Consider the following 16,031-nt stretch of genomic DNA (forward strand, 5'->3'; position numbering starts at 1 on the left):
AAACAGACAGACAGACAGACAGACAAAAATTTTTTAAATCATGTTTTTCGCTTCTATTGGTTGAATAAAGATCCCCCATCTTATTTTTTCTTAAATATCTGTAATGTACAGACATGGAGTTGTTATAATTTTATTATATGTATAGATTAACCAACGGGTGATTCAGGTGTTTAGTATCGCAAAACGTAATATTAAATATTAATATAAAATAAAACAATGATATAAATTAAGAAATATTTATTGAAATTATAATTTTAGAATCTATTGCACACTTGCATTCATCCTAGTGCCCACTTTTTCACTGTGACTGTGAATAAAACTTAGAAACTAAATAGGAGAGTTTTAGTTTACTCGCTCTTGGTCTTCGTGTCGTCCTTGTAGTATAAGAACACGAAGGAGAAGAGGAATACTCCAACCATCATGGAGAAGGCGCTAACGTAGTAGGGGTACGCACTTGGGATGAACCGCTCATACTGTGTGTGTTGTAGTGGGCGTACAGACACCTGCAATACATAATAACATAGTAAATAAACAAAAACATCTACTAAATGATGTATTCAAGATCTTCAATAAATATTTGTATCAATTTTACGAAAATAAAAGTCTTGACTGCTCAATTTAGTTTTTTTTAAATCATGTCTATTCTCCCTTCTACTGTACTGACCTGTGTAGCATGGTAAAGTCTTGTGTATCCGATTCTGTCGTAATCAACCTTGAACTGGTAAACTCCCCAGACATCAGGGACCTTGAATATGGCCTCATAGACACCATTGGGTTTCTTCTTCAGAGTGGTGCGGATGAAGGGATCAATGCGCACAAACTCCAGCTGGACATCATTGGCATCAAATGGCTGCCATTTGCCATTCTTCAGCTCTTCAATTTCAATCCTGTATACCTGTGTGACGAAAAGGTGTTCAATACAGAGAAAAAACTTTTTTCTACTATACTATTTAAAAGGAGGACTATTTAAAAGTAATAAGGTCTATGTTTGGTCCCTTCATTAAAGAAAAATGTTTTGAAAAATGAATCTGGTTCTAAATCACCAGGCATTTTAGGCTCTCAACTTTTCACTACCAAACATAAGATCCAAATTAATTAAACATTTCTGAAATAATACTCACAACAGTGTCAGTGATAGTGTAAGTGTTAGAGGACTCCTTCTCTCCCTCGCGGTGGTGGTCGACATTGCGTACGCGCAAACGACCGCGCTCTCCAAACGCCCATTGGCTAAGGCGCACTGACAAGGCTTTGTTGCCTGATTGAGCTGCACTCACTTTGTCACCCTGAGAATCAGAAAAATTTAAACAATAACATAATATTTCTAAGACAAATCTACACTCTAAATACTATAAGATTTTCCAAAACTGTAAATATAGTAGCCATATTTACAGTTTTGGAAAATCTTATAGTATTTAGAGACCTAGAATCAAATATGAGACCCCTTGGCTTGGTAGTCCCATTTGTAATACTTTAAAGTTGTTTACATAATTTTAAAATTTGAAATTTGATTTCAACAGGTATTTTTTTTTAATTCAACCATAACTTGTAAAAAATGTGAAACTTACATGAACTTTAGCAATACCAGAGTTGAAGGCCTCATCAGAGAAGAAGAAGAGAGAGCCGCTGAACACAATGCGAGCATTGTTCCTGGCCTGCAGGGCGGCAATCAGCACAGTCTTACGACCAACTGCATGAGGATACTCCTTAACCTGGAAAAATCAAAATTATTTATGAAAAGCTTTCATTAAAAGAACATGTTGGACTGCATGGGCTGGGAAACTGGCTGCTGCACGATGTGTAGCAGGTTCAATTCTTGAACAGAACAATCTTGGTGTATGTGACATTGAATGATTGTAAACAGTCACAACACAGGAGAAAAATGTAGTAACTTTATTATCACAAAAATGTTGATCATAGATAAAAAATTAAAATAAGACATTGTCTTCCTTTAAAAAAAAATTGCTGGATTTAAAGGTAAATTGCTGGATAAAAGGTCATGAGTCGTGGTCTCTAAAATCTTTGTCTGGTAAACTAAAAGTTGGAATTAATATAACAACAAATACATACCTGGCTTTTAGGGTTGTAGCTGTAAGCAGTGGAGTCAGCAGTCAGAATAGGCAGAACTAGAGTGTTGTCCTTGTCCAAAATAAGACCAGTGCCTTCAAACAGCAAGGGCTGGGTGTTCTGTTCTCCCACAATGGTTGGGGAAGAGATCAAGTTCTTGGGAGACACCACAATCCTTGTGTGTTCACCATCATCAGAGACATCATAGTTGAAGTGGTCAATAACTGCGGCCGATTCTTCATCCATCTGTAGAGAGAATATTACTTTGTCAATACAGTTAAATGTCCAATGAGAATACAATAAAACTTGTGTCAGGAAATTATGTTTTCCAATTAGAAAAGTTCTGAGCTAGGGAGCAATATTTTTAATTATGTACATAATTATTACACACAGACCCTGATTACTGACTACAGGAAATAATGTATGCACTTAATTCAATATTTACCTCAAATCCACATTCGGACGCAATTTCCCTGTATACGTCGCCGGCGGCTGCGTTGCCAGCCATGAGAAGGTTACCGCCATCATCAATGAACTTCGTGATGGCTTCAGTGTCGATTTGACCGCCAAACTCCAGCACCGAGGGGGCGAATACAATCAGATTCTTGTATAAGTACTCTCCATACTTAGATAGCACTAGGTTTGGGTCGTCCGCTAACTTGTACGTCAGGGTGTAACCCCTATCTGAAATTAATAAATATAAATCGGTAAGATGTATAAGGAAGTAGGTCTAATAAGAAGGAATAATCGTTTGTTCAGTAATAATTACTATTAATAATCAGCTATAAATGAAATGATAAGAATATACCGGCGCCACATAGCACCTCTACTAACCTTGCAAAGATTTAAAGAACTGGGAGTGTGTTTCTCTTATGTTAAGATTATCAACTAGGACTAGAGTTTCTTGGTCAGCTAAAGCTAACGAAAAGCTAGCAATAACTCCTAGAATCAATGATATCTTCATTTTTATTTCGGCCACCAGTCTCACAAATTCACAAAATGTCAATCAACCAAACCAAAACCGATCAATGACGTGTACCGTCAACTGTAATAGACATCTGTTACTTTTTTTAAAAGTTCCACTAATATTGTCTATGATTCTGTTTAAAAATAAAAAAAAATATTTTGATGCAGTTGGCAGAAGTGGAAATTTGTCAATCTGTGGCATCAATTTATTTTGATTGACGTTTCGTAAAATGATTTATTTTTGTATCGAAAACCTGCTCTTCGATTTATCTAAATAAGTTAACTCAGACGCACGGAGTATTCATTTCGTTAATTAGTCTTCCATAAGAGTATCTACAATGATTATATCGCGGTCTAAGCACCGCTCTTCGGTGGAAGTGTGTGCGGATTGCGGTGCATCAGGTCAGGGCGATGTTCTAGTTTTAGATTTGGATTTAATTGTTCCGGTATTAATTTGTGAAGTGGTTTCTAAGTTGTTTGTTGGCCGTAGATCCGTCATGGGCTTCGATAAACCGTGGGCTGCTGCTGTGTGCCGAATGCTGTAGTGTCCACCGTAGTATGGGAAGACACATTTCTCATGTTAAATCCCTGCGCCAGGGATCCTGGCCACCGTCGCTATTGGCTGTACGTATTCATTAATTTTAATTATCCTTAGTGTCATCTAGGAATACGTAATAGTCTACTTGCCTAATTACTTAAACAGATTTTATTAATAGATGCTTGTTTTAATTCAGTGCTTAGTCATCTGGATTATAATGTGTTTAATAGAACAATGAGCTGAACAATAAGTGTCTGACTGGACTCTATATTTAGAAACTCTTAGCCAACTAGTGAAAAAATATTAAAAGGTAAATCCATGTCAGAATTATTGAAGCATGAATGTGTGTGTAGTTTACAAAATATTATCCTCTAATTGTGTGAGATACTATTCAGATGGTGCAAGCACTGACAGCTCAGAACGTGAACTGCATCTGGGAACATTCCTTACTGGACACTTCAGCCCCAAAACACCTTCGCAAGAAACCTCAACCTAAAGACCCACTACAGTAAGAACAATATTGCTTGACTTTACAATAGCAACATCAATCACAATTATCTGATAAGCTATCTCCCCAACAAAACTATGTCAACAAATGAAGTCTAGATACTTAAATGAAGATTTGCAAAATTATCTTTGACTTGGAAATGGAACAATATAACAATTAATTTTGTTTATCACTAAACAACTCAATGCATGTTCCCTTAGATACAAGACAGACTACAAAAAGCCACAAAATAAGTTAAGCAAACTTTGCAAGATCTAATTTATTCATTTTATCTTTTAGCCCAGTGAAGTCAGAGTTCATTCTTGCAAAGCACCTAAGGCTGGCATATGTGCTGAGAGCCAGAAGAGATGAGCCACCTAGTGAGCTTGGCAGACAGTTGCACAGTGCCGTCAGGAGCTCTTCATTGGACACAGCTATGAGGCTTTTGGCTCAGGGAGCTGATCCAAACTACTACAACCAGGTTGGTACTGAGTTCTTATCTATAGAACTATTGTGTCTTAGGTATTAAATGTAGCAAAACATTTCAGGTTTAAAGTTTATTTTCCTACAATCAGTAATGCAACCTTCAACAATATAAAAAACTGAAGTTCTAATTCTAACTAAGACCTCATTAATTTTTTGTGGTCTTTTCTGTCTGATTACACTGGTCAACATGATTTTTTGCCGTTAATTAATTTATGTATTTTCGGTATCTCTCATATATAAATATTTAAAAAATAATAATAAAAACAATCTATTACATCGAAATATCTAAATAAACGTTATACTTTACTTTGAATTTACACGAATAATATTTTGACTAGGTCTATCGATAATAAGTATTTTGTGGTTGGCCTTATTCATTAACAAAAACAAAGCTGATATTTGTAAGTTTCGACTTTACGATATTCGAAGTCGCTCTATCATTTGTTTATCATTTAGTGTATTTTATTCTAGGACTTCTTTTTTGGTCCCTGTTGCAAAGGGTTATGAACATTTATTTAACACTATGATGTCATTGTCTACCAAGTGGGAGGTGCTCTTACTCTACTGTTTAGTGGCCAAATTCCCTCAGAGAAGCACTTAACCTTCTCAAGTTAACATCCTTCTTCTTTGTCCTACAGGAGAAGGGCACGACATGCCTGCATGTGGCCTGTCGCGCGGGTCAACCAGCTCAGGCAGAACTGCTGGTGGCATGGGGCGCTGAGCCCACCGCACGCGATCACTCTGGGAACATGCCTGCAGACTGCGCCAGGTATGAACTTAACAAAAACTTATAATTCTTGATTAACATTAAAAGTTTTTGTAAGACCACAAATACTCGATGGTGTACTAGTGTGAACGCACCTTCATCCGCATTACTTACTAACGTTTACTATATAGAAATCAATTCAGTAGCTTATTTGAAGGAGTTGCGGAAAAGCGGGTTACCGGAAACGGCTCGAAAAGCAAGTTAGGAACTCTGAGTTTTTGGTCATCCCTCTCGCCTCTTTAAAGCGATGAGAAGTTATAGGATGACTTTCCCCCTCAAAAAAAAAAGCTTATGAAATACAACTTAAAGATAACCCAAATCTTATATCTACTTAATCTAAACATAACTATTTTATGAAATCATCGGATGATCGCCGCCATCATGACAAATTACGTAATGAAGGTTAAATCTGATTCTTATTTCTGTAACACAAAGCAGGTGCTTACTATTTTGGAGGTCGTTAATCTTCCTACGTATTATTCTAGACACAGACTGCAGAATGGCGGTAACCTTTAGTTTTGTTTGTAAATATGGTAGATGCAAGGTCTTACAAGCTGTATAACTCCTACAGAAATGTTGTATATGGAACTGAGATATATTTTCGAAATGTTAAAAGTGCATTATAAGTTGTTATTAAATTATGTTTGAGTGATCGAAACAGGCGAAAATAAAGTATGATCGCAACCAACATTTTAGGTCCCGACTTTAGTATTAAATGTTATTACATTTGAAAGTAGGTATTCAAATACTCTTTAATGAGGGAAGTAATTAGTCGGTATTTTTAATGGTGAACACATTGGATTTGTTAGTCATATACAAGTACATATTTGAAATTTACAAATCAGTCTTCAATTTTATTTATTATGACACTACCTGAGTATGGCACGTATTTAAGAGATTGGGCAAACAATAAAATTACTCAATGATGCACTTTAATAGGTATTTCGTAATCTCTACTAATGACCTAGACGTTTTTATGTTGGAAAGTAAAACGAGATCATTATTGTCTTATATTATACTTTATGTAGGTTTACAAAACTACGCCAAGAAATTTGATTATTCAAATCCTACGCAATAATATTCTTTTTAAAAACATATTGCAATCTGATACGTCACTAATTTAGGAGTAAGACTTAAAAACTGAAACTAACATATTAATAGGTAATTATTGATTACAAAATTGAACCTACGATGCTAGCCAGTGTCTTCTTTAACGGGATATTTTTCTTCAACATGTATTTACTTTTGACAGTGGTGTCAACCAGGTATTGTGACACGTTATATCATACAACGCAATTCTTGTCAAACTCAGACAGCTGCCTTAACCAACAATAGTAGATATTATTTAGTACTTGTAAAACTCTTGCAGACAGGGCGGTCACACAGAGCTAGCAGATCGTATGACAGAACTAGTGTATGAGGCTACTGACCGTATGATATACTTCCTGACGGGCGAGAAGCCAGACCATGCGTCCGGGAGACACTACATCGTGCCGCGAGCACACGACACGCATGAGATGACTGATGTCGCGAAGGCCGCCAGGGGCAAGCTGCAGTTGGTAAGTTTACTTATACTATTCATAGTTACCCCTAGAATTTTCAATGGATAAAGTCCATCTTAAAACTGTTGCATTATTCTTTAAATTAACCTAGCGCACATTCCAGCCAGTTTACGCCAGTAGTTAAATAAGTTTTGTTTGTTTCCAGCTACCAAATCATTTATTCGAAGAACTCGTTATGGACATATACGACGAAATCGATCGCAGAGAAACAGAAGCCAGTGAGTACAAATACGGAATGATTTTTATTACTCAACACTGCCATTTCGAAACACATTATTTTTTATCTTACTACAAAGCTGTTAAGGCCCATAATATTTCATTGAAACACAACCTCCATACTTAAATGGTCCTATGATTTTAGTCTGGCAGACAAGTGCGACGGGTTTAGAGAGGTCTGGCGTGGTGTTCCTGCCGGTAAACCCTGCATTATCAGCGCCCCGCAACCAGGGCAGACAGAAGCTGGCCAGACTGTCTACTGCTGAGATGGCCACCTTACTGCGAGACGTACTCGTAGATGCTACTAGGCGACAGCATATTGCCACGTTACAGCCGCGAGGTAAGTCCTACATTGTAACTTTGTTTAACTTCAAATCAGATGAGGGCTCCCTCGAGTCAGTTTACTGCCAAGATGGTTAGTGTAGCAAGAAACATCTTGTCAAATAAATTATTGACTAATATGCAGTCATTGGAGTCTCAATTTTATACAGTTACAATAACAAACAAACACGACCACGTTTGTTCGACTTGAACAAACATGACCTCACGCTACAATAGTGATGTTACAATAGTTACATAATTATGGTGAATAGTGAATCGGTACCCCTTGTTAGCTACTCAGATTTCAGATTGAATGGTGTCCTACTTTTTTTTTTTTTTTTTTTTTTTTTTATTGGAATAGGAGGCAAACGAGCAAACGAGTCACCTGATGGTAAGCGATCAGCGCCGCCCATGGACACCCGCAACACCAGAGGAGTCACAGGTGCGTTGCCGGCCTTTTTAAAAGGAGTATGCTCTTTTCTTGAAGGTTTGAAGGTCGTATCGGTTCGGAAATACCGCCGACGACAGCTCATTCCACAGTTTTGCTGTGCGAGGCAGAAAGTTGCGCGAGAAGCGCACAGTTGTTCTGCCAACCATCTATATGGTGGGGATGGAAATGCTGTCGTGTGGGTCGATGGCGAAAAGAAGCGGCAGGAATAAGACCAAACAATTCCTCAGAGCACTCCCCGTGGTATAAGCGATAGAAAATGCACAATGAAGCTACATCTCTACGCATTGCCAAAGTGTCAAGTCGGTTTGAAACTTCCTGACACTCAACAATCCGAACCGCACGCCGCTGAACGCGGTCCAGAGGATGAAGCTGGTACTGGGGTGCCCCCGCCCAAAGATGAGAGCAGTATTCCATATGGGGCCGAACTTGCGCCTTATATAGAAGCAGGCGATGGGCTGGAGTGAAATACTGCCTCGATCTGTTGAGCACACCAAGCTTTTTCGAGGCTAATTTAGCCTTATCCTCCAGATGACCACGGAACTGGACGTCGCTCGAAATGTTGATGCCAAGTATTCCAATACCGGCTGAGGCAGTCAGAGGGGTACTTTGAAACTGAGGTGAGACGACCAACAGTTTCTTAGCGGTAAACACGCAGACTTGTGTCTTAGTAGGGTTAAACTGGACCAGATTAAGTTCACCCCAATCTGAGATTCTCTGCAAAGAAGTCTCGATTTCTGACACAAGTCTGTTTCGGCTTTCGATGACGTTTTCCCGAGAAATGTTAGCGCGGCCGGTATAATAGGCATCACCTGTACTGTCATCCGCATAACAATGAATGCCGCTGATTTGCAACATATCATTGATATGGATGAGGAACAGGGTAGGTGATAGCACGCAGCCTTGAGGGACACCTGCGTTCACAGACAGAGAGTCGGAGCATTCCCCGTCGACAACGACCTTAATGCTTCTGTCTGTAAGGAAGCAGGAGACCCATTCGCACAATTTCTCGGGAAGCCCATAGGAAGGAAGCTTCGAAAGAAGCGCTTTATGCCAAACCCGGTCGAAGGCTTTCGCCACGTCCAAGCTCACTGCCAACGCTTCCCCCTTAGACTCGATCGCCTGTGCCCAACGGTGTGTCAGGTAAACCGGAAGATCCCCAGCCGACCGACCTTTACGAAAACCGTATTGTCGGTCATTGAGTAGTTGGTGATCTTCTAGGTACCGCAAGAGCTGGCAGTTAATAATGGACTCCATTATTTTCGAGAAGAGGGAAGTTATGGCTATCGGTCTGTAGTTGGACGGATTTGTTCGATCGCCTTTTTTAGGGATCGGGTGGACCAAGGCCGTCTTCCAGGATTTCGGTACTACGCCTAAAAAGTAAGAGAGCCGAAAAAGACGTGTTAAAACTGGTGCCAACTCCGGAGCGCACATCTTTAACACAAGGGGTGGAATCCCGTCGGGCCCACTCGACTTTTGGACATCAAGGGACAGGAGCGCCAAACGTACCGAACGCTGGTGGAATCGGATATCTGGCATATGCCACCCACACCACGGCACGGCAGGCGGCCCACGCCCCCGTCATCCAGTGTCGAGTTGGACGCAAAGATTTTACCCAAAAGTTGGGCTTTATCCCTTGCGCCATGAGCCAACGAACCCCCATGTGCAGAGGTGGAAATGACGGCCTGCAGAAATTGCCTTCGATAGCTTTGGCGAGCGACCAGAACGCACGAGTTCCCGAAGGAAGGCGTTCAAGCTTCTCGCCAATTCTACCGATGTACTGAGACTTAGCCCCTGCAATAACTCTTTTGAAGGACTTGGAAGCAAAGTTATACTCCTTTTTAAAAGTGCTGGTATTTACATCCCGTGCCACCACCGCATCGGCCCAGGCTCGATAGGCTTCACGCTTCCTGCGTGAGGCCTTTCTGGAAGACGAATCAAACCAGGGCCGATACCTGCCACCGACAGGGACCAGAGAGGATGGGAAAACAGCTCCATCCCCTGTAGCACCACATCGGCGACAGAATCGGCAGCGGCGTTGGGATCATCCTGCAAGAAGCAAACCTGTCTCCAAGGATAGGATGCAAAAAAGGACCGCATCCCATCCCAGTCTGCCGACCTATAGTGCCATACGCGGCGAAGACGTGCATCTTCTAGACGCGGCGAGCGCGTCCAAGATACAGAGCTCCGGACGAGACAATGGTCCGATGAGCCTAGGGGAGCAACAACGGACACACTGTAGCCGTCCGGGTGGGAGGTCAGCAGAAGGTCCAACAGTGAAGGCCTCTGGTCTTCCACATCTGGGATGCGCGTAGGCGCGGTAACCAGCTGTGTCAGGCCAGAAGCAAGGGCTAGGTCGTGGACAGATCTCCCCGCGTGGTCAGTTCTACTAGAATCAAGCCAGTCGGCGTGGTGGGCGTTAAAATCGCCAAGTAGAACGACTTCTGCAGAGGGAATCTGCCCTTGTACAGAGTCTACAGCCGTCTGGATGTGTTCCATGAGTCGGTCAGTCTCGCTATCACCACTATGGGACCTGTATAGGCACGCATAGACACGGGGGTGGTCGTCGTTATCTACACGCAGCCATAAGATGGAGAGGTCCCTACCTTCAAGATTTCTGAGGCGACGAAAGCTGATATCGTCTCTAATGTACACGCATACCCCGGCCCTAGGCAAGAAGGAATGCTCCAGTCCATACCCAGGGTAGGTGAGGTACGATGTGTCCAACGGAGACGATATCTGCGTCTCAGTTAAAAAGAGCAAGGCGGGCTTTGCTGTCTCAAGATGGTAGTGGACAGCGTTAAGGTTGGAATGGATTCCCCTGATGTTGCAGAAGTCCACATTCAGCGTGGCAGGGGGTGCCGAAGTTAATTTGCTCTTGCCTCGAGCTGTAATGCGCGCAGTTTTGCCCCCACCAGAGTACGATGTGGGGCGGCCTAGACGTCCACGCTCAGGGTGGTTGAACTCTGAGTATGGACGTCCAGAGAGGGATTCTCCAGTGTAGTTGGTACCCTCCTGGGGTAATCGAATTGAGTTGAACTGCGCCATTACGTGGGGGATGGTGGGCCTCCGGTACCCTCACTCACTCGGTGAAACACAACGTGAACGTTGTTTCACACCGGTTTTCTGTGAGGCCGTGGTATTACTCCGGTCGAGCCGGCCCATTCTACTTAATCAAACTGCGTGGATGGTATACTACAACATAGTTTTATTTAAATGACATTGTTATTCCAGCTCCCACGACCTTGATGAACCCGCTACTGTCAGCGAGCCACTTGAAGCACTTCTCGCAGATGTCCGACGACGAGCCGCTGTACGACTCGGTAGCCTCCGACGAAGACTACGCTGCTTTAGCACCCATAGACTTAGATGTGAGTATACAGTAGTATGTAGAAGTTTAAAAGGCCCAGGAAGTAACTACTTTTTGTCATTTATTAATCCAAGTTTTAAATTTAATCTCGGTCTAGTGTTTTCTTGAGCAAAGAACTAAGATCATAAATCATAGAGACTACAAAATTTTATTATGGCTATGTTGTTTATATATTGTCCCGATGCAATATATTATTTTGTTGTATACTATAAAGTGTAAAATATCTAAAGATGGCTGGATGGCTACATCAATAAACTGAACAAGGCTACAGCAATAAACTTTTTTAGTAATAGTTTAATTCATGGTATCAACAGTTATCGAGCGTGGTGCCCCGCGCGGGTGAGACAGTGTCGTCCACGTACAACCCGTCCCTGCCGCTGGAGCACTCGTCCATCATGGACATGCGCCGCACTCAGTCCCCCAGCAACTTCACACACTCCGCCATCCCCGAACAAACCACGGAAATAGAAACATTGAAGAAAGAAATACACACTAAGGACTCCACCATCACTGAACTCAAGAATCAACTGAAGAGCTTACAAACTATTGTGGAACAACTCACCAAGGAAAACAGTGTTCTCAAAACGACCAGTAGCGTGGATGATGATCAGAGTATGACGTCACAGATGTCGATAAATGACAGCTCTAGTAACGCTCTAGAGTCCTCCAAAGCGCAAGAGAGAGGCAAAAGTCTCGAGACAGAGCATTTCACTCGGCCGGAGGAGGTCGATGGCAAGTTGTTGAAGGCCGCGCAGCGACCGGTCAGTATGTATGAGACTAGAGAGGGACCAAAGAATAACTGGCAGGTTACTAAACACCAGGTACTAATTTATTAATTACACTAATATACTTAGCGCGCAACTAACACACTAGCATTAAGGTGGACAGTGTAGTCTCTAGTTGCAATAATCAATATCAATTTAACTTTTTTAACTTGTAGAAAAAGATTAATAAATATATAGAAACAGATATAATTGGTTATTAAAACAAATTAAGAAGGGATTTAGATTAGAGCAGGAATTCTAGGATATCAAAATAATTTACTAATGGCTTATAGAAATGGGTATAGTCACTCATTCAATATACATAATATAAGTTAAGAAACAGTTTTTATTGAATGTGTTGTGTCGGTCAGTTGACGACGCTGTCGAGCCTGGAGCGGTCGCTGTCCCCGCTGTCGCTGGGCGCGGAGTGCGCGGAACAGGGCCTGCCGCCGGCCGAGCTGGTGCAGCGCCGCGCCGAGGCCGTGACGCGCGCCATCGCCGACCTGTGGGCCGCCGCGCGCGACCAGCACCCGCGTCTGCAGCAGCGCGGGGACGCCATCCGACACGCCGTGCGGGCCCTACTCGCACTCTTCCCACAGGTACTTCTAATATTTTTCGTATTAGAATGTTTGTATACCATTGATGAAAGGTACAAATTACTTAAATGTCTGATCTAGCATTCAGTCGGTCCCACGTGGGCGCCATTAATAACCATCAAACTTATGGCGCCCAAAGCGTACCAAGGCTTAACTTATTTAATAGTTAGTAATAGTAAATATGTATATGCATCGCTATGTTTTTATTATCTTAATATACTCATCTAAATTGAAATATAACGACTACTAATTTGTTGTACAGACGAACCTAGACGCGGAGCTGTCGCTAGTGCTGGGCTCGCTGCGCGCGGCGTGCTCGGAGGTGTCGGTGGCGTGCTCTGCGCCGTCGCCGCTGAACGAGGTGCGCGCCGCGGCCTACGACCTGGCCAAGGCCACCAAACTGCTCGTCACCCACTTCCAGCCCGACTCATAGCGATCGCCTCTCTGCTACTACACCACCGTGTAGGGCTCAAGACTCAGTATTCTTCAACGTAGTGTATAAGTGACTCAAAGTGTTCGTGCTATTATTTTTGTGCTACAGTTATACAAACAAGTGTTAGAATATTCTATTAATTAGTAGTGTGACGTCGTCCCTTTGTCGTCGGCTAGTGTTCATTTGCGTACGAGGTGCTGAATTAGTTCCGAAAGGAAACTGCATTTGGAGCATTTTTGAAAGTTCAAGACAAAATCAATACATGCCTGCATTAGATTGTAGCGAATAAAGTCACGTGTTTGACTTACATACAATATAAATAATATTTCTAGTTATAAAATTGAAAGTTTAAAGTAATTTATTAGATGATCAGTTGTCTTCCTTTAAGTCGGTTGTATATCGCAGCTCAATGCCACCGCAGCTAAGATAAACCACAATATAATTGTAAGTATGCGTGGCAAATCACAAATTCGTTATTAAAAAAGACTAACTTTTTGAGTTTTCATGTTTATAATAATAATTAATTATTAATAGCTTCAAAATTATTGTGGAGTATAACGCGAGAATTACAAATAATGCAATATAATGTAATTAGTGTATATGACAATTATACTAATGGTTGTAGGATAAGCAAAGATCAAGAGGTAGTGATCATTGCGTGGATCGTCGGTATATTCACGCTAAAGTCGATATAAGTAGTTACAAAACTCGAGGCTAGCCCATGGTACTATGCATGTGTTTCTTATACACGAACATGAGGTTAATTCGCGTCTTCGATTGACCTACTATGTGAAGCTTTATAATAATTCTCCAACAAACAAATGGACAGTATATTTATAATAAGTAATTATATGATCTCGAGAACTGACAAAATATAATACAATTAATATGCAAATTATTAAATGTTGGAAGGTCACGTCATGTCAAGAGCAATTTATTTGAAGCGAAATATCTAGACTTTATTAAAATGTTATTAATTAGTAATTCGTAATGACAGAATATTACAAAACGCTTCATGCTTTTGATGTCTTATATTATATGTATTTATGTACAAATGCGGCGCTTATTAGCTAGAACAAATATATCAAAATAATAAGTTCAAATATGTACAATCTTGTTAAATTATCCTCAAGGAAAATGTGTCATTTCGACATTAATATTATAGGAATGTCGTGATAAGGCGTAGTGAACGGTGTTAGTGAAGTATTGTAATAAATAAGTATCGCGATATACACATAAAGGAAGGAAGTAAATAAGTGTCAGTATAGCATTTCGTTATAATAAGTGACAAGGTATTAGACTCATATTGTTGTACTGTGCTTACTCGACTGCGTTGCCTATCCACGAATATTTAATATATTTTTTGCTAAAGTCCGTACCTAGGAAATTATAATCGAGCGTTAGTCCAACCGACTGAAATTGCGCACTAAAATATACGCAGAATTAGCTGATTAGCGACGTGAATTTTCTTTGTCTGTAGTGTGTTATAGCGCAGTCGAGTTGTTGTTATAGAACGTACCACGATGTGATCATTCAGTGGTGAACCTAAGTGCCATGCCCGAGGGCAGTAAACATTTTCACTTGTTTCCAATAACTATCAATAAAGCTTCTTCAAACTTGGTTACTCTACCGTCACAAATCTGCATTTTCTTACACTGTGTCATTCCATTCGATGTGTTCTATCATATATTGTAATATTTCTAGATGTATTCATAATACTTCCACTTCTTTACATTCACTTTATCTTACTACAGTATTTATGTTCTATATTAATGTGGACATGATGTGGGAGGTCTGTGTTTTAAGAGGGCAATATCAATATTGATTAGATGTTTTGGATGACTCATTTACTATCATATCAACAAATACGACAGGGTTCCCTAATTTGCTGTACATTGTTTGTCGTGTAATTTGCTGTACACGACGACTCCACTTGAGACACAGAGTTCCCAGTAGTCCAGTCCACACCTACCTAGACAGAGGTGCTTGATACGTAATAGTTTCTCCCTCCCAGTGCTCCTTGGTACCCAGTACACTTTGATAACAAATTGTGCCTAAAAATTTTATATTCATACATTTGTTAGAAATACCTAGATAAGTTTATTGGTTGGTAGATTTTATATGAGCGTTTCATAATAATCTATATTACGTTGTTAGATAGGTATTTACTATTGTGGTTATTATTGTATGTATAACAATATTAGCTTTCGTACTATTAATATATTAGGTATGTTTAATATACATATGAGTATTATGTGATCACTTTATGTGCCAATGTTTATGTAAAAGACGTAGTATGTAGTAAGTGGGGAAGCACTAGACGGGATCCTGTTTCTGTATTTTTGTACATATTTACAATATCCCACCAACACTGCATAGCTTTACTCAAACAATTGCGACGGCGCCATTGAGTTGTACATCAAGCGAGAGACGCCATGACGGACCGCGACTAATGCTGTAATTAGCTGGCACGGCGGCGATAGCTTCCTCGTTTCGTTTAGTGCTGGTAATTACACGACGACCTTGAAGATATCGCTAATTTGTTAATTATGCCGTGAAATACTAGAGCCGTTTTTTGTACGTACTCAAGCGGCACCCGAGTAACACGCTGGATCACAATAGAATTATAAAATAGTAAAATAAAAGATTTATATACAAGTTTGTACTACTTAATCACTGGTTAGATATCAGACTAGCTACGGAAACATGATCTCAAGCTGATTCGTATGAAATTTATTGAAATTTTTAACGTTTAACATATTAAAAATTATTATTATATTAATTTTGAAATCACTTATTTGTTTTATTTACGGATTAAATCCACACTCATCCATTGATGTAAGCATTACTCATATGTCCTGTAACTACTAAAGATTTGAAAATCAAATCTTGAGTACATAGTTAATTATCTCAAAATTTTGTCTCAGCATAGGTATAAATGGTAAGTACCCATTTAAGATTCAGACATCTTTTATTTAATGGAACAAACCAAATGGCAAATATTAATAAGTAGC

The 16,031-nt window shown here is 40.4% G+C and overlaps 2 protein-coding genes across 3 annotated transcripts; one reads left to right on the forward strand and one right to left on the reverse strand.

The window, feature by feature from the left end:
• Positions 1-222: 222 nt before the first annotated feature.
• LOC118267118 (dolichyl-diphosphooligosaccharide--protein glycosyltransferase 48 kDa subunit) lies at positions 223-3,106 on the reverse strand. Its single transcript, XM_035580915.2, has 7 exons — positions 2,899-3,106; positions 2,510-2,748; positions 2,068-2,310; positions 1,566-1,709; positions 1,122-1,283; positions 665-895; positions 223-503 (listed from the first exon to the last, which is right to left on the reverse strand). Exons 1-7 carry the CDS (start codon positions 3,026-3,028, stop codon positions 348-350), a joined length of 1,305 nt encoding a protein of 434 aa, XP_035436808.1. The 5' UTR covers positions 3,029-3,106; the 3' UTR covers positions 223-347.
• A 101-nt stretch (positions 3,107-3,207) lies between these two features.
• On the forward strand, positions 3,208-15,810 carry LOC118267115 (ARF GTPase-activating protein Git). Of its 2 annotated transcripts, none has more exons than XM_035580912.2 (12): positions 3,208-3,432; positions 3,521-3,654; positions 3,964-4,076; positions 4,356-4,536; positions 5,180-5,310; positions 6,677-6,866; positions 7,015-7,087; positions 7,231-7,425; positions 11,089-11,225; positions 11,539-12,045; positions 12,360-12,587; positions 12,847-15,810. In XM_035580912.2, the coding sequence occupies exons 1-12, from the start codon at positions 3,369-3,371 to the stop codon at positions 13,015-13,017; spliced, it is 2,124 nt and encodes a 707-aa protein (XP_035436805.1). In that variant the 5' UTR covers positions 3,208-3,368; the 3' UTR covers positions 13,018-15,810. The 2 variants fall into 2 exon arrangements, with proteins under 2 accessions (XP_035436805.1, XP_035436806.1); XM_035580913.2 differs by having other exon boundaries at positions 11,539-11,985.
• The last annotated feature ends 221 nt before the right edge of the window (positions 15,811-16,031 follow it).

Source organism: Spodoptera frugiperda, chromosome 23 (assembly GCF_023101765.2).
Source record: "Spodoptera frugiperda isolate SF20-4 chromosome 23, AGI-APGP_CSIRO_Sfru_2.0, whole genome shotgun sequence".
NCBI lineage: Eukaryota > Metazoa > Arthropoda > Insecta > Lepidoptera > Noctuidae > Spodoptera > Spodoptera frugiperda.

What these genes read in the sequence shown, in the direction of transcription:
- LOC118267118 (XM_035580915.2), bottom strand. Translation starts at nt 3,028, where the DNA reads ATGAAGATATCATTGATTCTAGGAGTTATTGCTAGCTTTTCGTTAGCT. An exon ending in ACACTATCACTGACACTGTT is followed by an intron (nt 896 to 1,121) that starts GTGAGTATTATT and finishes TTCGTCACACAG; the next exon opens with GTATACAGGATTGAAATTGA. An exon ending in GACTTTACCATGCTACACAG is followed by an intron (nt 504 to 664) that starts GTCAGTACAGTA and finishes TATGTATTGCAG; the next exon opens with GTGTCTGTACGCCCACTACA.
- LOC118267115 (XM_035580912.2), top strand. Translation starts at nt 3,369, where the DNA reads ATGATTATATCGCGGTCTAAGCACCGCTCTTCGGTGGAAGTGTGTGCG. An exon ending in GGCCACCGTCGCTATTGGCT is followed by an intron (nt 3,655 to 3,963) that starts GTACGTATTCAT and finishes GATACTATTCAG; the next exon opens with ATGGTGCAAGCACTGACAGC. An exon ending in ATCCAAACTACTACAACCAG is followed by an intron (nt 4,537 to 5,179) that starts GTTGGTACTGAG and finishes TTTGTCCTACAG; the next exon opens with GAGAAGGGCACGACATGCCT.